This window comes from Myodes glareolus, chromosome 3 (assembly GCF_982192425.1).
Source record: "Myodes glareolus chromosome 3, mMyoGla1.1, whole genome shotgun sequence".
NCBI lineage: Eukaryota > Metazoa > Chordata > Mammalia > Rodentia > Cricetidae > Myodes > Myodes glareolus.
Window position 1 is genome coordinate 10,678,332 of NC_142028.1, and position 26,356 is coordinate 10,704,687.

A 26,356-nucleotide genomic window follows, 5' to 3' on the forward strand; every position below is an offset into this window, starting at 1 on the left:
AAACAATTTGCCATAGAAATCCTCAGAAAATTGTTGTAGGTGTGATAATCTTTATTTGCCAGCAGGCAGAGTCACTCTCCTGGTGGCTGCTGAGATTTTATGGTGTAATAACAATGATTAGGAGGCAGGTATCACAGGTGAGGTATTAAAGCAGATTGCCCCAGGCTGACCCAGGTCTGAGTCATGATGCCAGAACTGACAAGTTACTTTCTTAATTAAAGCTCCATGTCTTCACAGCTTTCTGTAAACTGTCAGTGCCCTTGTAAGTGTTTCTCTTCTTGAAACTTCTGGGAACTCTTAGAATGTAAAGAACTCAATAAGGAAACCTGGTCCAACAGCCTTTGTGGCCTCCATGAGGCAGAGGTTGAGGACAAAAATAACGGATGTCTGCATGTTCTTGAAGGCAACAACCTTCAAGTGAGTTCAAAAGGCATCACCTGGGTCTCATTTGCTTCGGTAAAGAATTGGAAAGCTTTATTTTAATTACACTATCCTTAATTTAAGGTTGGAACCTAACAAGCTTTGAGACTATCTTTCATATCATCAAAGATTCAGTATAGTTATTTGCATTGGGTTTTTCAATAGAAATAAAACAAAGCAAATCTTTTCTTAAGGCCTTATTTTCAAGATCTTTCATAGTAAAATACTTCCTAGATAATTTTATAATATTCATAGTACTGGTTAAATTATTCCTATTCAAGTACTTGTGTGTATGTGTGTATGCAGTGTATATATACATTTGTGTATATACAATGTTATGTGTGCAGGTACAGGTGTACAAATGCAGGTGTGTATATTATGGAGTCCATAGTCAATACTGAATGTCTTCCTCTGGAGTGCTCCACCTTAGGTTTTATAATGAATCCTCTTCAATGAACTTGTCAGTTGTTCATTTGGTTAGTGTACCAGGTTGGCACACTGTTTTCTGGGTCCTCCCAGTGTTGGGTTACAAGCAGGTGCAGAGAAGTTCACATTTTCACGTGGTTACTAAGCATCCAAACTGAATGCCACAAGCCTAGGAATCAAACATGTTCCCCACTGAACCACCTCCACAGCTGTGTTGAACAGTTTTGTATCAACTTGACACCAGGCTATCATCATTTGGGGAGAGGGAACCTCAACTGAGAAAATGTCCCAAGGAGACTGACTGATGGTCTAGGCTGTGTTGCAGTTTCTTGATTGATGCCTGCTATTGGGGGGCCCAGCTCACTGTGAATATACCCTTCCTGGGTTGTTTAAGAAAGCAGGCAGTGCAAGCCATGTGGAGCAAAGCAGCAAGCAGCTTCAAGACCTCCGCATCCGCTCCTGCATCCAGGTTGCTGCCATGGGTTTCTGCCCTGACTTCCATCAGCAATGAACCATGACATATAAAGAACTGTGAGCGGAAATAAACTCTTTATCCTCTGAATTGCTTTCAGCCCTGGTATTTTATCACAGCCGTAGAAGCCCTGAGTAAGACTCCCCAGCCCTAAGAGAGGCTTTTCATAAGCATGCCTTGCTGCAGTTCAGTAAATAGTTAAAAACCTGTCTGTTTCAATGTTTTAATATTTAACAACCATCTTACTACTAGGTTGCCTTGTAGAGCATATGCGGGTTTGTGTCTATTTTTTGTGATTTATTATGCCACATTTAGTTTATATTCCTGGAATAGCAGCTCTTTTATTTTTTTTTTCTTAAAGGAAATGGAAAAGACATGGATCTGGGGGAAGGGGAGGTGGGCGGAGGGTCTATTATGAGTGGAGGGAGGGGAAACTGCAGTCAGGTTATAATGTAAGAGAGAAAAAAGAAAGAAAAACAATTCAAGCTCAGAAGTCTAAAAAAATGACTTATTATGATTCAGTAAATAATTTAATTAACAACTCTCTGTTACCTTGGAAAGACAGCAGTAAGATACTCAATGCATAAGCATCTGGAAACCATCAGAAGAACAACATGGTCAAACCTGGGAATAGGATTGCAACTCATGGGGCAAGAAGCTTTTCCAAGATCAAGGTATGGAGTATTTGGATGCATGCATGTACGTATGCATGCAATCCTTGATAGTTCTTGTAACATTGCTACATTGCTCAGCTTACATGACATTTTCTAGCAGAAGAGCCATTTTACCCAATTTGTTGTTAATTTCTTGCTTTAAAGAACTTGGATTTATAATTAGGGATGTCTGACCAGGATAATCCATCCAGGATGATTTAGAGGATCTCAAAGGAAGATGGTGTTTCAAATGTTTAGGTGTGTATTAAGTTGTGGATTTTAGTCTGAGTTCAGAGGTGAGAATCCCAGAGCCCAGTCCTCAGAGGTTCTTGATAGAAGGTCAGAGGTTACAAGTACTCTATTAATTGATATGCAAAGATGACTTCATGACCTAATCAGACAAATATTTTCTGCAAGTTTTGGCAATACTATAATCCTTGTTTTGTAATATAAAATAGTATAGCTTGTTAGCTGATGATTTTCAGTATTTCAGAGACAGATTGTCACACTCATAGCTCTAAAAGCATCTTTGCATCACCAAATGTGAATGTGCATTAATCCAGGGAATCTGAGCACTGCCCTAATCTCTGCAGAGCCCCTCCCAGGGGCTCCTTTCTAAACTTCTGCCTCCTAAATCATCCAATCACAAGCTCACTTACCGTATTCACCTGTAGTGGACTCAATACACTAATGTAAAAGAGAGGAGGACTCAGACTCAGCCCTGGGAAGTGTTTTTACCTGCAGTGATGCATGAAATACTGACACCCAACCCCTCAAGTTCTCCTTCAGTTCTCACATTCTGAGGAGCCCAGGGCCCTTAGATGCTGGCCTTTTCCAGATGAGTACTTGATGTGTCACTTTGGACAACTTGTGCAGCATGTTTTTGATTCAGTATATTTTATCTGAAAAAGATAATGTTATCCTACGTTTTAAGATAAAACCTCCCTCCCTCCCTCCCTCCCTCCCTCTCTCTCTCTCTCTCTCTCTCTCTCTCTCTCTCTCTCTCTCTCTCTCTCTGTGTGTGTGTGTGTGTGTGGCCACCATTCAGTGCTATCCTATATAACTGGTCTGAGGGATTAGACCCAGATGCTCATATACACCAGGCAATTCCTCTATCCCTGTTCTATGCTTCCTGTTCTACTTTAAGATGTATTAATTTCTTTAAATTGCTGTTTTATTTATCTGTGGGTCTGCTGTCATTGGAGGCTAGAAGAAAGTGCTGGATTCCCTGGAACTGGAGTTACAGATTGTTTTGAACCACTGTGTGGGTGATAGGAATTGAATCCAGGTCCTCAGCAAGAGTAGAGAGTGATCTTAATTGCTCAGCCCCAACTACAACTTCAAAAAGCTAAGGCTAATGATAAACATTATGATTATTAATTGCTAGAATTAATAGTATTTATAGAGAAAAGTCACCACTTATCATTATAAATATTGGTTCTCAAATTTCACCTTGGTTACTTTCTTAGGGTTTCTATTGCTTTGAAGACACACCATGACCACTACAAGTCTTATAAAGGAAAACATTTAATTGGAGCTGGCTTACAGGGTCAGAGGTTTAGTCCATTATTGTCATGGCAGGAGGCAAGGCAGCCTGTAGGCAGATATAGCTCTGGAGAAGGAGCCAAGATTCTATATCCTTTTAAGAACTTTTCAGGAAGTAAGTGATATTAGGCCCGGCTTGATTGTCTGAAACCTGAAATCCCATGCCCAGTGACACTTTCTCCAACAATGCTAAACCTCTTGATAATGCCACTCCCTGGAGGTCAGGAAGTTATTGCTATTAAAAAAAACTACCACTGTTACTTTGGAGATTAACTATAGTAGGTATTGGTGTGAAGGTTATGAAAAAAAATTAAAATCATGACTTTACAGCACAAAATCTAGAGGTAATAGTTCAAAAATAGTTTTCTCTCTTTAGAACTATCTTAAATGCTAGGGTAGTCAAATATTCTATAGTGCCAAATTGGAAGCTCTGCTTCCTAAAGTTAGAAATAAAATCATTAACAAAGATGTTCCTAGCCAGGGTAAACCATGGCCCTCATAGACTTTGATCATGCACACACTGGCGACCTCATTAGATTCCAGTGGTTAGTTCTAACCCAGTGGCTCCACAGATGACCCTAGTTAATGTATATGGAACAACAACAACAAAAAAAAAACAACCCTAACCTCATGAACCTTAGAAAAGGACTGCAAGTAATGAAGGTGTTGGTGGAGAGGGCGAAGAGAGTAGGAAAGTAATCATCAAAATGGACCATGTATATAGAAAATCACCAAGCAGTGACTTAGTCAATAAAATTTATTAATGAAAACAAAGGAAATTTTCTCAAGGGGGTGGGGAGATATCTCAATCAGTAAAGTGCTTGCCTAAGAAGCAGGAGGACCTGAGTTCATTCCCCAAGCTGACATATAACCTAGGCACGGTGACACTACCTGCAATTCCAATGTGGGGGAGATGGACTCAGCAGATACTTGGTGGTCCCTGATACCCAGCCTTGCCACCTGGCTGAATTCTAGGCAGGTGAGAGTCCCTGTTACTAAAAGTATTTACAAAGATTGAGGAATTGCACCTACACTTGTCTTCTGTCTCCTCATGTGCATATACATACATAAACTCATCCCTCACAAGCATACACACACTTACACAAAGAAATGAAAGAAAATACAAAAAAGAACTCCCTTCAGAGGAAGGAAAGGACTGCTCTAGGAGCATTTGCTTCAGACTCTAGCACGCTGAGGTGAACAGTCAGCAGGGTTGGCTTTATAAATGCAGACATTATGTAGCAGTAGACTAGAGCCACGTGGACACTGATTTCTTTTACTTTCTGTCCACAATCGAGTACTTTAGAGAAAGAGAAATTTGTTCATTACCTGCTTAGTTTTCTTCTTTAAATCTTAAATCAAATAAATGATCCCCCAAGCCTGATTATTTTCTTTTTAATTTTGTAGACCTTGCTTTAAAATATAGGACCTGAATTATGAAACTCATGAGAAAATAATCACGTATCAATTACATCCTCTCAAAGATTTGCAGTGGGAAGGGGAAACGTCTCTGCCAATGTCATTTAGAGTTAGAAGACAAGCTTCTAACTCAAGCTGAAACTGCATTATTTTAAAGTCATAGAGTACTTTTGAGCTATACTGAAGTTGGTGTTCATATTTCCTAGTTCTTCATTTTGCATATATTTTTTGCTTCAGTTTATCCAAATTAATTGGTAGTAGTGACAATTATTTTATAAACAGTATATCCTAACCTAACACAGGATGATCTGCCTATTAGTTTAGATGTGATTGTACAGAAGTTTCAGAAGCTGGGATGATGACATTTGTCATCAACCTACTGCAGGAAGATAAGTTAAGGGAAACAGTAATCTCATTCACTACATCATTCAATTTAAGGATATTAGTCACAGGCTGGTGATGAGGAGTCTTATTGGTATATAGCCACATTTTATCCTGCACAGGAGGGACCCCAAAATGTTCTGTCCTGGGTTTACATGCCACAAACTCCACTTGGACTACTGAGGTAAAGGGTTATAGGACCTATGGACTCAGAAAGAAAAACAAGACAGGTCACTTTACTGTAACTATTGATCCCAGTAGTGAGAACGTGGTTTATTTTTTCTCAGGAATGTAGACAAAGTGGACAAAGGCTTGAACTGGTCAAAGATACCCAGAGACCTGTCATTCCTTTGGAGAGAACATAAGAGGCTTGCTTCAGGAGCAATGCTGTGGTGCAGTTCTGTGTTCTATTTTGCATATCACCATAGAACCTTCATCTGGCGATGGTTGGAGATTGAGACAGAGACCCACATTGGAACACTGGACTTAACTCCCTAGGTCCAAACGAGAAGCAGAAGGAAAGAGAATGTGAGCAAAGAAGCAAAGACCAGAGGGAACCTTCACCCGTTGATGGATGGAGATTGAGACAGAGACACACATTGGAGCACTGGACTGAGCCCCCAAGGTCTAAATGAGGAGAAGAAGGAGGGAGAACATGAACAAGAAAGGCAGGACCGCGAGGAGTGCGTTCACCCACTGATACAAGGGGACTGATCTAATGAGAGTTCACCAAGGCCAGTTGGACTGGGACTGAACGAGCACGTGATACAACCAGATTCTCTGAATGTGGCCGGATTCTCTGAATGTGGCTGGCACGGGGTCTTTCTGAAATGCCATTGACAGTGACACTGGGACTTGTTTCCTCTGCATATACTGGATTTTTGGGATCCAGTCTGTTTGGACGCTCACCTTCCTGGACCTGGAGGGAGGGGGGGAGGAACTTGAACTTCCCACAGGGCAGGAAACCCTGACTGCTCCTAAGGATGGAGAGGGAGGAGGAAAGGGAGTGGGGGGAGTGGGAGGGTGTTGGGAGAAGGGGCGGAAATGGAAATTTTTATGAATTAATAAACTTTTATAAAAAATTATATCACTTAATTTGATAAAAAAATGGGGTACTGAGCTGAACAGAGAATTCTCAACAGAAGTTCCAATGACCAAAAGACACTTTAGGTCATGCTCAACCTCCTTAGTGATCAGGGAAATGCATATCTAAACAACTTTGAGATACCATCTTACACCTGTCAGAATGGCTAAAATCCAAAACACCAATGATTCCTTATGCTGGAGAGGATGTGGAGTGAGGGGAACACACATCCATTGTTGGTGGGAATGCAAACTTGTGCAACCACTTTGCAAATCAGTGTGGTGGTTTCTCAGGAAACTGGGAGTCAACCTCCCTCAGGACCCAGCAATTCCACTCTTGGGAATATACCCAAGAGTTGCCCAATCATACTACAAAAACATTTGTTCAGATATGTTCATAGCAGCACTATTTGTAATATCTGGAACCTGGAAACCACCTAGGTGCCCCTCAATAGAAGAATGGATAAAGAAGGTGTGGCACATATAAAAGTTAAAATTCTACTCAGTGGTATAAAAACAATGACTTCTTAAATTTTGCATGCAAATGGATGGAAATAGAAAATACTTTACTGAGTAAGCTAACCCAGACCCCAAAAGATAAATATGGTATGTACTCACTCATAAGTGGATTCTAGCCATAAACAAAGCACATTGAGCCTATAATTCATGATCCTTGAGAAACTAAATAAGAAGGTGAACCCAAAGAAAAACATATATTTATCCTCACAGATATTGGAAGTAGACAAGATTGCTGGGCAAAAGTTGAGAGCAAGGGGGTGGGGGTGGGTTGGGGTAAGGGGAGATGGGGAGAGAGAAGGGAGAAGGGAAGCGTTGGGAAGAGCTTGGGGGAATGGGATGGTTGAGATGGAGGAAGGGTAGAAATGGGGCAGGGAAGAAGACATTTTAACTAAGGGAGCTTTTTTAGGTTGGTAAGAGACTTGGCTCTAGAGGGGTTCCCAGGTATCCAAGGGAATTTCCCCAGCTAGGTCCTTTGACAGCAGAGGAGAGGGTGCCTGAACTGGCCTTATCCCATAGCCATTCTGATGAATATCTTGCATATCACCATAGAACCTTCATCTGGCAATGGATGGAGATATAGACAGAGACCCACACTGGAGCACTGGACTGAGCCCCCCCAAGGCCCAGATGAAGAGCAAAAGGAGGGAGAAGATTAGCAAGGAAGTCAGGACCGCGAGGGGTGCATCTACTCATGGAGATGGTGTGACTAATCCAATGGGTGTTCACCAAAGCCAGCTGGACTGGGACTGAATGAGCATGTGATCAAACTGGACTCTCTGAATGTGTCTGATACTGAGGGCGGACTGAGAAGCCAAGGATAATGACACCGGGTTTTGATTCTACTCCATATACTGGCTTTTTGGGAGCCTAGTCTGTTTGGATGCACACATTCCTAGACCTGAATGGAGGGGGGCGTGCCTTGTACCTCTCACAGGCAGGGCACCCTGACATCTCTTTGGACTGGAGAGCAAGGGGGACAGGGAGGGAGAGGAGGAAGAGTGGGAGGGAAATGGGAGGATTGGAGGAGGTGGAAGTTTTTAATAAATAAATATATATATAAAATAAATGTGAGAACGCACACCCTCCAAAAAAAGAATCTGCCTTGGACTGTTGATAGAACAGGACTTAGGTAGGCAGGGAGAACTGGACTGAATTCTGGGAGAAAGAAGGCAGAGGGAAAGAAGCAATAGAGCCTCTGTCAGAGTCAAACATGCTGAAATTTTGCTGGTAAGCAACTGCTACATGGTGATAAACACATCATCATCATCATCATCATCATCATCATCATCATCTGGCACTGTTTTAGATTTCAGTCAAACACATTAGAAAAAATTAAGATATTGAAGTTAGTCAGATTTTTAAAAGTTTGATAATAAATAGAAAATATTTTCTCTAATGCAAAGAAATAATTTTTAATGCAGATCATTGTGATTCATGGAGACAGATAGATGAGTGAAACAGTCTTAGAGTTACTAATACTCTACTTCTTTCTGTGAAATTGCCATCTTAGTCTTTTAAACAGTTTACAACTAATTGAATGTGTACTTTGTAGTGTGCTATGCCTTTCTTTAAAATTTATTATGTTTATCATGTTGAAGGGTACTGACATATATTGTGTGTGGTTTGTTTTGTGTGTGTTACATGGTATGTGATACATGGTATGAGTGAGAGTATGTGGGTTGGGGGCAACTGTTTGGAGTAGATTCTCTCCTGTCTTTATGTGGGTTCTGGGTCTCAAACTCAGACCACAATGCCATATACAGTCATTCTTAGCTTATTTTTGCTTTCTAAAGTGGTAATTAATTCTCCTCATATTATTTAAGATATGCACTAAGATGAAAATGATATTATCACTCAAAATAAGATTGTCCACAGGAAATCTGTCTCTCAAAAGGTAAATTTTCTATACATTGAGAGGACTGTGAGCTGCAAAGGTGTATTTCATTGGATGCTATACTTAATTTATGTTTCATTACGTGATAAGCTACAAGCAAATGTTGAATTCTTAGTAGGTTAGCTACTTAAAATGATGTTTACCAGCAATTCTGAAAATTCTTACCTGTTTTCCTATGCTGGAATAGATAAGCATAAAGATTGTTGATAATGGGTATTTATTTACTCTGACGAAAATGAAGTCTACAAGTACAGAAATAAAGACCATTGCTGGAACAGAACTAGAAGCATCAGTGTGTCCTCACTTTTATTATTTTTATTTTTATGTAAGTATATATGGACACATACATCTATTTCTTATCTATGTATGACCTTCTCTATATCTCTGTCTACATCTTGGTTACTATATATTAATTTTTAGCAATGGAAATCAATTTTCTGGAGGAAAGTTTGTCTTGAGAGATCTGCTGGGGAACGTAAGAATAAATAAATAAACCTAGATCATCTCATGAAGTGAAGAAGTTACCAGGGTTGTGACAGATAATGAAGAAGTAGCCATTAATAGGAACAAAGAATAAACAAGTGGATAGTAATAGCAACTTTCAAAATGATATAATATTTGAATGGCCAGCATCATTCACAAGGGCTCCTTTACATGCAGGACTGAAATTGACACAACTTCTACTAGAAAAAAATTGAACAAGACTTTGGTATAGTAATGGTTAAGTTTCATTGTCAACTTGATTGGATTTAAAAATTCCATGGAAACATGTACCTATGGGACAATTTGCAGAAAGTTTAAATGAGGTGGGAAAAGTATGGATGGAACTACCTTATGGACTAGGGTCTCCCAGACAAAGTCAAAAAGAGAAAAGTGAGCTAACACTTGCTTTTCAATAGTGACTGCAATAAGACACCTCTCAACCCTCTTATCCTTCCCTCTCTACCATGATGGACTGCACACTCAAGGTATGAGACAAAATAGTTTCTTTCTTATATAGCTTATATCGGTCATAGCAGGATCTTGAACTGTTCACCGCCAAATCATAACACAGAGACTTTTTTATTCATTGTGAATGTTCAGTCTTATCTTAGTTTCCCACTAGCTCTTATATCTTACATTAACCTCTTCCTCTTCATCTATGTTTTGCTTCAGGGCTTTTTACTTTTCTTCTATTCTGTATGTCCTATTTTTCCTGCTTATTATGTTTGTTTGGCTGCTTGTTTGGCTGGAACCAGGTGTCTCCCTCTCTTTCTCCCTCTGTCTCTCTTCTCTTTCAGTCTAAATTCTTCCTTCTACTTATTCTCCCTTCCAACAACCCTGAATATCCCTCAATTGCCTTGCTATTTATTATTCAACTTCTTACTTCACTGAGAAGGTGCTTTAGACAGCAAAGCAACACATATTTACATCATTAAACAAATGAAACATAAACAAATGTAGCAATCTTTTCATAGATAAATTCAATACAGCTTTACAAAGTTAAAGTAATATTCCACAACATAAACAAATGCAACACATTTTTGTATAGTTAAAGTAATATTCCTTTTTGTCTAAATAAAAAAAGATTTCAGCTTTAACATAGAAAGACAATATACAATAAGAACAATTATCAAGAATTTCATTTATAATATCTAGTACATATGTATATGACAAGTTCAGAGAGAAAACACTTTATTCTTTATTCTATCTTGATTAGTACTGTACCTAGTTTATCACCTATTATAACTAAGGGAAACTGTATAGATAACTATCTAGTTTTCAACTTAATAAAATACCCCAAGAAGATTTATATTACTTGAGTAAATAGGAAGTACAGAGCAAGTCACTGCCATTTCCAAAACTGTAGAAATGACAGAGACATCTTGCCACCTGGAGTGCCAACCAAACTTCTTTGTAATATTGGGATATCCAACTTCGCCATACAAGCCAAGCATATCTGGCAGAATTTTCTATGAAGCATGAATTTTAAATGACTGTCCCACCTGTCTGGTAAAGTTCTGATGCTTTTTTCGCTTGTATCCTGCTTTTCCAGTTTGGATGGAATACTGTCACCAGTTAAAGCAAGGACAGATTCTTGCCCAAACAGATAGCTTTGCCACAATGAAAGCAAACTCTCCATGGAGTTTCTTTGATGTCTATCATCGTTTTATGTAGTAGATTGGTGCTTCCAGGAGCAGATAATTCTCACTGATATAAAAAGCCTTAGGTTATTGAACATTTTAAATGTTATATTCTGTAGGTCTCTGATGCATTTGACAGTCACCTATTTGTGTAAAACATATCTGTTTAACCTTGAAAATGTACCTAATAAAACTATAAATTTGATTATTATATAACCAAAATTATATAGTTTACTTACTAATAATCTGTTTTTCCGAATTATACATTCCATATTTAAATGAACCTAATATACACAATACCCCAAACAACAGTAGTAACATACATACAACTTCTACATAACAAAAATAGCTTTAAATTTTTATCAATATACAAAAACCCTTACCAATGTAAAATTTTTGACATTAATAGTTATTTTTACATATTATATCCACATATCCCAAAGTGATGACAAACATCCGTAACACATCAAATGACTAAAACCCACCAACCTCCCCGCTTGGGAAAGTGAACCTTGTGTTCTCTAGACTGCTTCCTGTTGTCTGTGGGTGACAGCATCTCCAGGGGACCATGAGAAAATGAAGACAATGGTGAAGTCCTGGGAAAAGTAGTTGTAAACTTTGTTGTCCAGTCTGAAAAGTCTTCACATCTTGAGGGATGAGTCACCTTTCTTATAGTTTTTGTTTTTTATTTCTTGATGTCTGTAGTCAAGATTTTCAGCAGGTCTCCTCTGATCAAATCTGATCTTTGTTAACCTTTAAGGAATCCACAGGCTTTTGTTTCCACAGGAAAGAAGGCATAACCTCTCTCCTAATGCAATTACATTTCTTGAATTCCATTTTAAAGTTAAGGCATTGCTAAGGTACCTAGGCTGGTTTAATTCAGCATTCCCTTTTACAATCACATGTCTCTCAGAAACTGTTGTTTACTCAGCATTCAAAAGACTCAAAGTCAACACAATATACATACAGGATCCAGACTCCCTATGTATTTCCCATCTTTACATGTCTTTTTTACTTTATTTTTTTCTACTATTTCTTTAAAGACTTTATTATCTTTATACTATATATTTTTCCCTGTGAATGTTTATATCCATTTTCTTTTCTTTCTTAAACCAATGCACATTTTTAAACACACTACATTGTCGGAATTCATTCAGTCATTTACCTTTTGGAATACCGGACCTTTGGCATAGTCTGATGGGCTATGTATGCTCTATAAGATGCATGAACAAATATGCTCACTGTCTTGCTTAGTGTGAGGAGAGACATAAGACGACAGAGAGATAGCACAAGATCAGTGGCAATTTCAGCCCTTTCTCTGTATTTGTAAGTTCATTCCTTTCCATTGGAAACCCTTAGTAAATTGGTCTAGTTTACCTCTGTTTGATTCTGCAAAATCACTGTAACCTGTTACTGCATGTCTCGATTCTTTTCTGACTGCCTCAGCCAAACCTTAGCAGCACAGCTTTATGTTGGTGACTTGTTCTTCCCTGATGAAGAGGTGCATTGACTGGGAGCTGCTTCTCACCAGGAGCTCCATTCTACTGCCCTAAGCTCTAGAAAGTTTGTACTCCTCTCTGAGCATTTTTACTTAGTTCACTGTTTCTACCTAATGTACCAGCTGCTCGATAACTTGTTTGGCAGAGTCTTTTAAAGGAGCTGTATCCATTTGTCTTTCTTTTGTAAGCTTTCTTAGGCCCCATGTAGAAATTGGGTATCAAATGTGGTAGGCTTTCTAGAACTGCCAGCCCCCAAATCATGGCATGAAGACTTGTTATTAATTATGAATGTGCAACCTTAAATTATGCTTGTTTCATTAACTCTTTTAACTTCCTGTTTCTCTTTATCTACATTTTGCCTGGGGACATTTTACCTTCCTTTCATTCTGTATGTCCTACTTCTCTGCTTCCTCTGGGTGTGTCTGTGTGGTTGCTGCCTGTCTGTCTCTCTGGCCCAGGGCTTCTCCCTCATTATCTCCCCTTTTGCTTAGATTCATTCTCTTACTTAGTCACTTTGTTCACCATCCTCACCTATGGCTCTACTGCTTAGCTATTAGCTAAACAAATTTTTATTAGGCCAAGCAGGTGCTTTAGGCAGGTGAAGGAACACAATTTTTCATCATTTAAATTGAAACATAAACAAATGTAACTCTTTTAATAGTTAAATGCAGCATAAAATTTCAACAGACCTTACATCGTTGAAGTGACAGTCTGGAACATATACAAATGCAACTTAACTTTACATAGTTAAAGTAATATTCCACAATATTTTCTGTCAGATATTTTGTCTCAGAAATGGAAAAGGCAGCTAATGCAATGATTGAGGACGTAGACCTTAACCAATTTAGTGTAATAAAAATCTCTAAGTCCATACTGATTTGAGTTAGTAAATATTGAGAAAAAAGGGAAACAGTCTCCTAGCACAGAATATCAGCTGGGGCATTTAACACAAATGATGGAGTTTTAAATTGCAACTGAGTGCTAAAACTAGTGAATTAATGATATACAAGAGACTGTGTGATCTATAGAACTCTACACAAACATACTATGATTAAAATGAGGGAAAATACCTTGATACTAAGAGACCTGGAAGATACACATGGACTCATAATCAAAGCTCCCTTTACCAATACTGGAACAAATGAGTATTATGTACCAGGACACATTGAAAAGGCATCATATCATTCCCACAATATTCCCACACTAGCAGTGTAATGACAGCCTTATCATGAAGGGACTTTAGATATATTAGTATTGGCAGGTATTTTGAGCAGCTGACATTCTTAGAAATTTTAATGAAAAATTGATGTGTGTGAGTATGTGCGTCTGTCACATGGGTTTTGTTGTCAAAAGAGGCAAGAAGAGGGTGTTGAATTTCCTTGAGCTGGAGTTACAGGTAGTTCTGAACCACCTGATGTGTGCTCTGGGAAGAATAGCAAGTGCTCTTAACCAACAAGTCATCTCTCAGCCCCATGATGTTCTCTTTAAATGGTTAAGAATCCTCCTCTTTACAAGAAAAGGTCAAGACACTGGTTCTTATCTATAAACTACAGATAATCACCTAAACACAATGTCTGAGATTGGATTTGTGGTGCAGGAATTCCTTATGTATATGTGTTGTTTATATTGGTTAATGAATAAAGAATCTGGCTTGGCCTATGATAGGACAGAGTACAGCTAGGCAGGGAAAACTAAACTCAATACGGAGAGACAGAAGGCAGAGTTGTGAGAAATCATGGAGCCATCAGAGGGGAAAGACACGAACTGCTAACTGGAACCTTGCTGGTAGGTCACAAGCCTCATAGTAAAATATGAAATAATGCAAATGGGTTAATTTAATATATACGAGTAAGCCAGAAATATGCTTAAGCTATTGGCCAAACAGTAATGCAAATAATATATTTTCTGTGTGATTATTTAAAGTGAGGGCAGTCTGGAAATGAGCAAGTAGCCTCCAACAAGGATTGGGTCTTGGGACAGTGCTAGAAAACTTATGAAGTAGCCTTTTCAATGATTCAGTGGGTAAAAGTCAGTTGTTGCCATGGACCTGTACCTGCATCACATCCCCAAAACCCATGTGGTGGAAGGAGAGTACTGACTCCTGCAAGATTTCCTCTGACCTACGCATGTGTGCTACAGCACAAATTCAACACACACACACACACACACACACACACACACACACACACATATGCACACACAAAATTAATAACTGTGAGGATTTATTCCAAAAACTCTAAAAAGTATTTTTAGTACAGTGGTTCTAAATGGTATATAAAAAGTTTGTCATGTATTTGTTATTAAATTGATGTTAAATCTAAGATTTGAATGAAAGAAATAAAAAATTATGAAACAACACTGGTTTCTAAAACAGTTTAAATAGAGCTCTTTATATAAATTCTGTGTTCACAAAGTTTTCTGTGCCAAATTGTCTTATGTAAACAGGCATAAAGGCAAGCATTCAGCCAGATAGTGAATATATGCACTTCCAAAAAGATCAGAAATTTTAGTTTTTAACGTGTGTGTTGGAACGCTCTAGTAGGCCTCTGTATGCAAGGACTAGTACAGTATTGGTGCTTCAGTGTTACAAAAAAAGAGATTGTAATTGGATAAATGCTGTCAATTTTTTTTGTTCTTAAAGCTTGTCATTTCAAAAGAGCTAGATGCATTGAGTCCAATAATTGAGTTTGACTTTCAACTTTGTGTCTTAAAGGACATTCAGTTAGGGGCTTATGGGTTATTGTTTTGTGGTAGCTTTCAAAGGAACTTCCAATTTGGATTTTGGACTTCAAGTATGTGCTGACGATGCATTGAGATGAGACTATTGATTCAGCTGCTTGAATGTTTTGTAATTAAATACAGGGAAAGATGCCAGAATCACAAAATTAATCAACAGTACTCATATACACATCGTGCCTTCATGATATGCAATGCATTTATCATATCAGCTCAGATGCATTCGAGTCTGCTTATTATGATGACAGCAGAGAAAATCATTACCAGGGATACCTGAGTACAAATGCCCCCTAAATTAGTAATGTATTAAATAATCTCAAAACTGTAGCAATTGCAAAATAGAGAGGGTCAGAGATATTTGTCCCCCATGTGATTCACAGTGGAGCTGTGGATGCTGGGTACCCTCTGGTAATGATGTTCTAGCAACAGAATATATTTCCAGAAGAAAACCAGCTCTGGTGATGGAGTTTACAATATATCACATAAGCCTATGCTGCAAGAAGCTCTAAGATGAGAAGCTGGGGCAACTGCTTAGAGAGCAGTGTGCTTGCCATGAAAGTATAAGGATCTGAGTTCAGATCCCCAGAGCCCAAGTATAGCTGTAAGCAGCTGAAATCCTAGCATTCCCACAAAGAAATGGGAGGCAGAGCCAGACGAAACCTGGAAAGCTCACAAAACAGTTGACATCAGAAGGGAGCAGCAAAGAGAAGGATCCCTGTCTCAATTAAGTGAATGGTGAGGAGCAATACTTGAGGTTTTCCTCGGACTTCCACATGTGTACCTGCATAAATGGGTATGTGCACTTGCATGCATGCATATCTGTGTGCAAACACACACACACACATGCGTGCACCCACACCCACATCACACATGCACATACACTACACAGATATGCACCCACATGTGTACATGTGTTCTCACACACAGACATGTGCACATTCATGTATATACGCACAAACACAAAACCAAAGATGAAGAAAAGGCATTAGCATAAAAGTCATATGAACATTTCTGATCAAGTTACTGCCACTTCTTGGTATTTTGGCATCCCTTGCTAGGCTTCCAGGAATTTGACGGCTGTCTACTCTGGGTGCTAGGGTTCAATGTACCCAGTGTCCTCTACCCAGTGAGCAAGTGCTCCTAACAGTAGCTTTCTAGTTCATTTTCTATTTTTAATAGAAAATTATCTCCAATGATACTTATAGAAGCAGTAAAGAAATTAACATAGGATTTTAAAAACAAACTCTGTTGTAAACTCATTCAGAAGATTCTGACACAGGTCTTACACAGAGACACATGCACCTAAAAGGGGCAACTGGCTGCAATTGACAAGCATCTACAAGCATAAATAGTAATTTTACCACTTCTGACCTCTGTGACCTTAGATATCAACAAAATAGTTGTTTGATTCCCCTTTACTTTGAATCCTGTACCTCTAAAGGTGGGATGACAGTACTTTTGCTACAGGATTTTATCAGAACTGAATACACTAATGTGACAGGTTTCCAGGAACAATGGTTAAAATCTGTGAAGAGTACTTCAGGAGGATGTTTATTATTTATTGTCTGTAGTCTCCCATGATATTCAATTTTCTCAGGATAACATGTTATCTAAATGGTACCAGGGCTGTATCTTCCATTGTAGTAGCAGTTCTTCAGGAACAAAGATTTTCTTTTTTTTTTAATGTGGAATGGCAGTCTTTATTACAAAGCAGTATGATATGAGGGCTCCTTAAAAAATACAACTTGAAACAGAGCTACCATACATGGTCCAGCAATCCCACTACTTCACATATTCTCAAAGGGATTAAAATTAGCGTGTGGAGGACAGATTTTTACTTCTCATTTTTATTATAGCAGTAGTCTTAACAAGCAACTGCTCTTAGGGATGGAGAGGGAGGAGGAGAGGTGTTGGGAGGAGGGGCGGAAATGGAAACTTTTATAAATTAATAAACGTTTATAAATAAAAAAAGAGCAACAATTGGCTCCCTCCTATAACTTAGGGCTATCTTAGACACAGTTATTAGTCAGGTATATTAGTCAGTTACATATCAGACATAAATTCCTTTCTATGGAGCAAGCCATAAATACAGCCCAAAAGTTCTGGTTATACCCAAAATAGTCATATAACTATTGCACATATGCAACTTCTTAAATAGTGGGTCAGTGTTGTAGCACGCATGATTTAGTACAGACTATGACTTTTAGTGCCTTTTCTCCTCTAGAAGGCTACATAATACCTTCCAGAACTATTAAAAGTAGCCAGGAAGAAAGAGATGTTTGGTCAGGTCAAGATTAATTTTTCTCTGTGTACTTTAACCAAGTTGTAATTTTTTTCAACAGTACAGTTACCAGCTAGTTATGAGTGGCCACCAAGAGTAATAGAAATAGCTTTTGGGTTTTTTAATGTTACTGAGATTTCATTCAAAAATAACTTACAAGGAATTAACCAGTGCCTGACATTGATAGTTTTATGTAATAAGCCATGTTTTCTACAGTCAACACTGTCAACAGATTCAAAGTACTTCTGTTCAAACTCTATTTTGGTATATAGTCTTCCAATAGCTGAAGAAATATTCTATGATGTACATATGTTACATATGTCCCATCTATCCATCCATGATAGATGCCTGGGATGACTACATGATTGCTTGTTAAGACTACTGCTATAATAAAAATGAGAAGCAAAGATTCTTTAAAACTTTTCTTATGTGCTGTCACTCAACTGAACAACACATATCACACATGGAGTCCAAAATACCTCTGAGCACTAAATAAGCAGATATTTCAGAATGTGGTGGCTTGTCTCAGTTGGAAAATGGACGTCCTATCAGTAAGTCTCAAATAGTTGGTCATCTCCTTGTGGACACAACATACTCTGTGAAGACCTAGAGATTACGGCTCTTTTTACAGTGATGGAGAAGGGATAAGCCCATGTATTTGAGTCAATAAAGAAGTCAGTTGACTTGATGGCAAGCCTTGTGTTTGCTGTGGCTCAGAGACTTGAGTACAGGAAGTGAGGACTGCTGAAATATTCAAGGAACTGTTTCCTGACCCAGTTGGAACAGCACTGTAGACTTTAAATCTATTCTGCAGCAGCAAACAACTACCATTTTCTGACTCTTGTTTGTGTGGTCCTTTTATAATATGTGTTAAGATGTTTGATTTGGCAGTGAGGATTATGGTTATTTTGGTTAGTGTTCATCAGTTTTCACATCTGTTAACTCCCATGCTCTATTTATTCTATATCCCAGACTGAAGATTAAGGTTTCCTGTCTATCAGACTCTGTTAGTATGTGTTACTGGTAAATATTTGTGTGACCTTGCATTGTGGAGAAGTGGGAAATGCCAGGGCTTCCCTAGTTTCCAGTGGTGGCTTCCTGACATTGAGGACTCCAGCCTGTGCATCTCAGTTCCTTCACTTCCTGATTTAACCTGCTTCCCAGTTTCACTTTCTAACTCTTCTTGTGCCTTTGTGACTGTCTTCTCACATTAAATTCTTTTGGTTTTGTTTATAAACTCTGTTTTCTTCTCTGTACTTTGAGGACAATAGATGCTGTTTTTATTTGTGTTTAGAGAAACAGGCTGGTCTTTCACAAGTATGTGGACAGCTTGCAAACAGATCTTTAAACTTATAATTATTTTAAAGCATGAGCAGCTAAACTATTATACTGCACCCAGTTGATACAGGCATGAGAATGGCTCTCATTATTCTTTTCCCTCTGACACTGACTGCATCATGGCAATAGCTACCCTTTACCAGTTAATGGTCTGTCTGTCCCATAGCTTCTGAGACCTCTTGAGAGTAAGCACAAGGTTCATCTTCTTCATCTTTAGATCCCTAACACCTACAACTGTGCTGAGAATTTAGTAAACACTTAATAAATATTTGGAGAATGAATTAATAATATTCACTGCCATTGATAAGGTGACTGTTTAATTCCAGCCCCAAGTCAGGGTGTTGATGGGAAATGAACAGTTCATTCTTCATAACAGTCTTGCATGATAGACACAAATATTCTTGTGCTTCAATATAAACAGGCAAAAAATTTGTATAGGCAAGTCAACATATCTGGGATTAAAGTCACAATGGTGTCTCACATGTGGCACTCACCAGCTGTCTCCTCCTTTTTAGGATGTGAATGAGAAAATGCACACATAAATGGATTAGGGGGAAACCCTGGGGTTTTGCTGTATTTCCAGATATGAGGGGTACATGGAAAGATGTAAACTCTTTTTTTATTACGAGAAAAAGAAGTTCAACTATTTTCTTCCACAAGATTAAGATATCTACTTTTGTTCCTCAAACTTTGCCTGTGAAGATTAAAAAGTAGAATAATTTAGATCATATAAACATTATAATTTCCATTGCATTGCTCTCTGAGAAAAACCAGCATCGGATAGTGAGCAGAGTAAGGCAAACTTTCTTCAGGAACTGCAGTAACTGCAGGAAATGCTTCAGTCTAGACTGGGTACAGTTCGGGATTAAGTGAAAATCAGTGGGGACTCACAGACAAGGAGGGTGGAGGGATGCCATCAAGAGGAAACATCATGCCAGCTGCTTTAGTGGGTGTTAAGACAATCCTTAATGGTGATGAAGATGGGAGGCAATAATTGACCATAGAAGCAAGTGGATATCTGATATTATATAAAACAGATGTGTGTGTGTGTGTGTGTGTGTGTGTGTGTGTGTGTGTGTGTGTGTGTGTGTGTTCAAAGAGCCAGGGTTCATGACTCCTCCATGACACCCAGTTGTGTGCAGATGGGGGCTTGGATGATGCCTTTTGTACACACTTCCTATAAGGGTCAGGAAAAAGTCCTTGGTCTGTACTGCACCTTCATTCCACATAGTGTCTGTGGGCCATTCTGTCTCCAGACACCATACTGATCTGAGTGATCAGAACTGCCAGCTAAGGTCATGGTGATGTCTGGGGCTTTACTGCTGCAGAGAGCTGTGTCCAGGTCCTCCTGGGGTTGAACTCTGATTTATGTCCATGGTATGCATTGTCGCAATAGGCCATGGGGATGTCCATGATTGAGCTGCAGCCGGAAACCATGTTGATGTCTATAGGCCATGCTGCCACCATGGAAGCCATGTTGATGTATGTAGCCATCTCTGCCTTCTGAAGTCATGTTTGTGTCCATGATATGGACAGATTTCAAGAGCATTGTGTAGGTCTGTGAGCTTACTAAGGCTAGGGACCATGTTCATGGTTTATGTTGTAGACAAAAACCAGGTGGAGGCCCATGATCTGTGTTCTCACTGACTGAACAGTGAGGAGAGTATTGTTATATGATATTGATGACTACAGATGCGCAGTTGAGAGGGAGAGACATGGAAGGCTTCTGTGACAATCTGTAGCCCCCTAACTGCACCTCCCAAAAGTTACAACCTAGACAGGAAGCACCCAAGAGAACTTTTGAAAAGTGTGATGGAGATGTTGAAGGATAGTTTCCCACAATTGAAGGATTCTGTCAGAGGTTTGGAGGGATGGTGTGGGAGGTCCTTCTGTCTAGGTATTACTTTTATTGGTTAATCAATAAAGAAACTAGCTTGGCCTGATAGAGTAGAACAGATTTAGGTGGGGAAAACTAAATGAAATGCTGGGAGAAAGAAAGCAGAGTAAGATAGACACCATGTAGCCCCACTGGATCTGGAAAGCACTTTACCCAGTGAGCCACAGCCATGTGGAGACACACAGATTATATAAATGGGTTAAACTAAGATGTAAGGGTTAGCCAATAACAATCTAGAGCTAATGGGCCAAGCAATGTTTTAAATCATTCAGTTTCTGTGTGATTATTTTGGGGAAGCCAAGAACCAACAAGCGGCTTCCTCGAACAAAATGGCGCCCAATGTGGGGCTTGATCCATGACCCTGAGATTAAGAGTCTCCCAGTCTGAGCTAGCCAGGCAGCCAGGAACCAAATGGCCTCCCTTCACTAGGAGAGGGACACAGCTCAGTTCTATTTAATTTGACCATGTTCCACTGAGCATATAGGTAACACAAAGTGGACTTTTTTCTTTTTCTTATTTTTAATTCCTTTTGGGGGTGTCACAATGGGAGTGTGATCATGGGAAAACTGGTAAGGGATTGTGATGGGGTGCATGATGTGAAACTCTCAGAGAATCATTTAAAATGCAATGTTAAATAAAGAGAGCACTTTGTACAGTGACGTGGCCTGATTCCTACCTTAAATGGAAAGCTCAAGGTTCCACAGGGCTGTGTCTTAGAGAACTTGAAGCTGCCTGATAAGACCTAGATCAAAGCAAGTGTGGATACAAATTCCTGCAATCATCTCTTCATTCTCTTGATATGTTTCCTTCAGGAAGTGACACTGATGGCATTCAAAACTGGCTCTGATAAAGGCAGAGCTAAAGGCAGTTTTGAATTTCTAATTCTGTTTCTCAGTCTTAGAACACATCCAAAGTCACAAACTGGCATGATTGTTTGTGAAGTGTTTGTCTGTGTTTCAGACTTCTTTTGCATGGCAGAAACACATGAATGGGAAATGTGCTTGATGTTAAGGTTTCTCTAGAGCAGTACATTCCAGATATCTTCAATGTAGGATATAAAAATGTACCTGTATATGTCAGGCTCAATAATAGGAATTCAATATTGTTTTACTATAAATCTGACTAGAAAAGCTGACCAAGGTAAAATATTTTTCCTAGACTCAAACAAATCATTGTTGATTCTTCATGCCCTTTCGTTTGGTATTAGTTGAAAGCATTTCAGCTGAAGATACCCAATAGGCTCTCTCTAGCAGTTAGAGGCAGTTTGGGGATTTCAGAAAAAGGTGATTTTCACAAGATTTTGGCTGTTGTGACTTTTTTATTTTCCTCACCAGGGAGAAGGCCATCTCCTATGGCTTCTTCAAGAATGTATTATTTGCTTTGCCATAGTAAAACTAATCATTTGATTCATTTATTTAATAGTAGAGAGTAAAGTGGAAAAACAGAATATATGTACTGATAATCACAAACTGTTTGGATACTGAGCATGAGTGGGTGTGTTTATTCACCTTGTACAGAGTTGTATTCTCCTGGGATACAGATGCCATTAAAGACCATCAAGCAAAGAGTTCCCACTACTAGGGTTTCTGTTCAGTGTGTATACAGTGTCAGTACGGCAAGGTAGTTACTGTTCTAGAGATCTGCTATGTAGTATGTTCTTCTACTGACTTAGCAATTCAGCATTGTGCTCTTAAAATGTTTTAGAGAGCAGGCATTAAGTCATACATTTTAGAATGAAACAAACAGTGCAAAATCATTCAAAGCTGTAGACTCTTTTTCGTGAGAACAACAGTAGTGTGTTCCTATGCTTCATTTGGGTGCTAAAGAAGGGGAGACTTAACAGTGTTCTTTGTTTAATAAAAGTGTAACATTCTATTTTCATGAGCACAATGCTGAGCTAACAAAGGCACACTGTTCATGTGACTGCCACTTACTCAGTGCACATTTCTCATTTTGGTACAATGTACACAACAGGGGATTGTGACATGATTCAGTATTTGGTTTTGTAGGATTTTTGCCTCATTTCTTCTATGGACATTTTGAAAATGCATCTGAAAAGACACAATATTTTTCACAGACAGCATTGGCACAGTAGAGGAAGGTGTGTGTTAGTCTATTTACACTGAATCTGTTTTCAAGAGCTTGGCTATGCACACTTTATTTACAGTCAAGACACTTGTTTGTAAGACTTCTCTGATAGAGCAAAAGCATTTGGAAAGGAATCTCAAGGTGGTGATAAAACAAATATCTAGATGATTACTTAGTGTGCATGGGAAAAGCCATCCAAAGATCTGGATGACAACTCCAGTTCCTCTTGGCTAAAAATTGAAAGGAAGATATTGAGATAAGTTACATTTTGAGACACTAAGGAAGAAGAAGACAGCTTTGATATGGGAGAGGAGTAAGCTTTTTTTAGGGATGTGCAGGGAGGCCTTTCTGGAATTAGGAAGGGCAAGAAGGATGAGAAGCTAGAAAAGACTGATAAGAGACTGCATTAAGGATGAGGAGGAGAGGCAGGGAGGAGAGTCCAGAGATTGATGTTTCATCTGTCTTTGGTGTAGATTTAAATCATGAATATTTTCTCTACTGAATATTGCCACTATCTACCATTTTTTTATCAATCAGTATTAGGTCCTCTCAGGAAGTTAATGGACCTGAAATTTTATGTGGGAGCCTTCAATCTAAGATTTCATTTCTATGTCTGATCATAACTGCCGAGACAGTCGCTATAATTTTCTTCTAGATCTTATGAATTTTCTTTCTTATTTAAATAGTAAGGAAGATGTACCTCAGCCTATGTGACCCCATTCTATCCAAGTGGATCTCTATTTTTTTTTTAAAAAAAAAAGAAAGAAGTTGTATCTTTTTCAGAAGAAGCCTAGGTTCTTAGGGATTTGAGACTAACAATTTACTCTGGTAATTGAATTGTCTCAAACAACTTCACTCCTCTATAGAATAGCAAGTTTGTCTTGTTCTTTGTTCAAGCTTGATGCTTCATGAATAGTACATTTTCAGTAAATATTTGATATAACTTCAAGGTATTAAAAAGTACTAGTGCTATACATAATTATTCTGTTGTGAATGGGATTTGAAACTCTGGCAAATGGTTTAAATGTTTGATAAATTTAAAATCATTCTGAATTCCATGCTGAATGAATGCTTTTTAGAGGACTTTCATAAATTAGTTTTGTTGACATGGGTGAGAAATAATACTGGTATGTTGAAATGAGCTTTCTAGAATAGGGGTAAAATTAAAATAGTGATGAAAATATCCTACTTCCAAGAAACAAAATAGTTTGATGAGGCTGATACAGTTAAATAGACCTCAAGTCACCTTTCTGCATTGTATATTAATACTTGCACCCATATAAAACCTATACAGAGAGGTACATGTTTGTCCATACTTAAGATGCAGGTGATAAACAACCATGTAAGATGTATCTTTGGGTTTCTGGTATTTTCATATCTCTACATTTTGAAACTTTGATGATAGGGGAGTTCAGCCAATCACATTCTGTTTTGGGGGCATGCCGCCCTCAGGCAAAAGCCTGCCTATAAACCTAGCAAGCTTTTCCGCTTGGCTCCTGCAAGCAGACAGATCGTTTGGATTCTGGTGTAAGCTGTTGTAAGTCTTACTTCTGTTTATTAAAGCTGTATATTTTGTATCAAGATAGTCTGGGGACTTTTCATTCCCAATCGCCCTGTGGCTACACTTTGAACTTTTAGATGTATCTGTTTATATACATAATTTTTTTGAGTAAAGTTTTATGTCTCCCTAGGTTTCTGTGAGCCAAAGTGCCTCAAATAGTTTTTCTCATATTGAGACTCAAGGAAAGAGGGGAATGTAAAAACCTCAAGAAGGAAGCCTGGAAAATAGACTTTGTGAACTCAGTTAGGCAGAGGTTGAGAACAAACACAAAAGATATCTTCAAGTTCTTAAAGGCAGCAGCCTTCAAGTAAGTTCAAAGGGCATCATCTGGGTTTATTTTGCTTTGCTAAAGAATTGGAAATTTTTTTTTACAACATTGTCATTAGCTTAACAGCAGAGCCTAACAAGCTCTGAGACATGCTTTAATAACACCAAAGTCTAATTAAAGAAATTTGCATTGATTTTTCATTAGAAATCAACAAACTGTAGATTGAGACTATAAAATAGTCCCACACTAGCTCAGAGTTGAATATAAAAAAGGTATAGACTCACAGATCACAGTCCACTGCACAAGCAGGGAATAGGAAATGAATCCAGCAGCTGATAGAGAAAGAGAGAGAGAGAGAGAGAAAGAGAGAGAGAGAGAGAGAGAGAGAGAGAGAGAGAGAGAGAGAGAGAGAATGAAAGAGAATGAGAGAATGAATGAATGAATTATGGCTGTATTTATAGGATAAGAGACCATGACCAAGTGGGCTGGTATCTTAAAGGCTGAAGATGGTCCCACAGCAAACCAAAACATATCTTATAACATTATTTTCAAGATCAATCAAAATAAAAAATTTCCAAGTTAATGGTATAATATTCAAGGTATTAGTTACATTTTTCCTACTCAAATGGTTATCTGTACATGTATGTGAATGCAGTGAATATATACATATTGATATGTATGTATATGTAGGTATGTGTGCAGGTGCAGATGAGTCAATACTGAATGCTTTCCTCTACCTTAGGTTTTATAATGGAGTTTTTTCACAAATTTGTCGATTGTTCATTTGGTTAGAGTACCAGATTGGCACACTACAGTGATCTTGCCATCTGGGTCCTTCCAGGTAGTTGACCAGAAGTTCTGCTGATTGCTAAGAATTTAAACTGAGGTCCTCAGCCATAGAACTCAAACACGTTACAAACTGAACCACCTCCACGGCTGTGCTGAACAGCTTTATATCAACTTGACACAGACTAGGGATGTTTGGGAAGGGGGAATATTAATTGAAAAACAGTCCCAAGGAGACATGGTCTTTTCTGTGGTATATTTCTTGATTGAAAATTAATGTGTGATGGCCCAGCTCAATGTGAGTGGACCATGACTGGGAAGGCAGTCGTGGGTTGTCTAAAAAAGCAGGCAGTGCTAGCCATGAGGAAAAAAACAGGAACCAGTGTTTCTCCATGGCTCTGCACCTGCACCTGTATTCAGGGTGCTGCCATGAGTTTATACCCTGACTTCCAACAGTGATGAACTGTCATTGAAACCTTGTAAGTTAAAATAAAACCTTTCCACTTAAGTTGACTTTGTTTTGGTATTTTATCACAACAATAGTAATCATGACCAAGAGACCTATGAAATTTTTTATTTGTCATTTTTAGAATGACTCGTTACAGCTCAGTAAATAATTTAACAATTGTTTGCTTTTTTGAAAAAGAAGCAGTAACACATCTAAAACATAAACATTTGGAAACCATCAGAAGAAGATGGGAGATCCTGGGAAAAGGGTTGCAACCCATGGGGTGACATGCTTTTCGAAAATGAAGGTATGAATTGTTTAGATATATGTGCATGTATATATGCATGACAATCTTTTAGAGCAAGCATTGAAAATCATTGGAACATGGCTCAGCTTATATGAAGTCTTCCAAAATAAAAACTATTTTGCCTAATGTATTCTTAATTTATTGCCTGAAAGAAGTTGACTTTATTGTTATGGTTTTCTAACTAGGCTTATTTAAATAGAAAGATTTTTTAG

General features: G+C 38.5%; 1 protein-coding gene across 11 annotated transcripts in view; it reads left to right on the forward strand.

Annotated features, from left to right (window-relative positions):
* Nucleotides 1-14,114: 14,114 nt before the first annotated feature.
* LOC125399186 (solute carrier organic anion transporter family member 1A5-like) overlaps nt 14,115-26,356 on the forward strand; it is a 73,674-nt gene continuing 61,432 nt past the window's right edge. For 5 of the 11 annotated variants that reach the window (XM_087903985.1, XM_087903989.1, XM_087903990.1 and 2 more), the window contains exons 1-2: nt 14,119-14,223; nt 26,039-26,144. In XM_087903985.1, the coding sequence (XP_087760111.1) occupies nt 26,085-26,144 (60 nt within the window). In that variant the 5' untranslated portion in view covers nt 14,119-14,223; nt 26,039-26,084. Of the gene's footprint in view, nt 14,224-24,465; nt 24,647-26,035; nt 26,145-26,356 lie in introns of all 11 variants that reach the window. The other 6 variants (XM_087903986.1, XM_087903987.1, XM_087903988.1 and 3 more) reach the window with 6 other exon arrangements.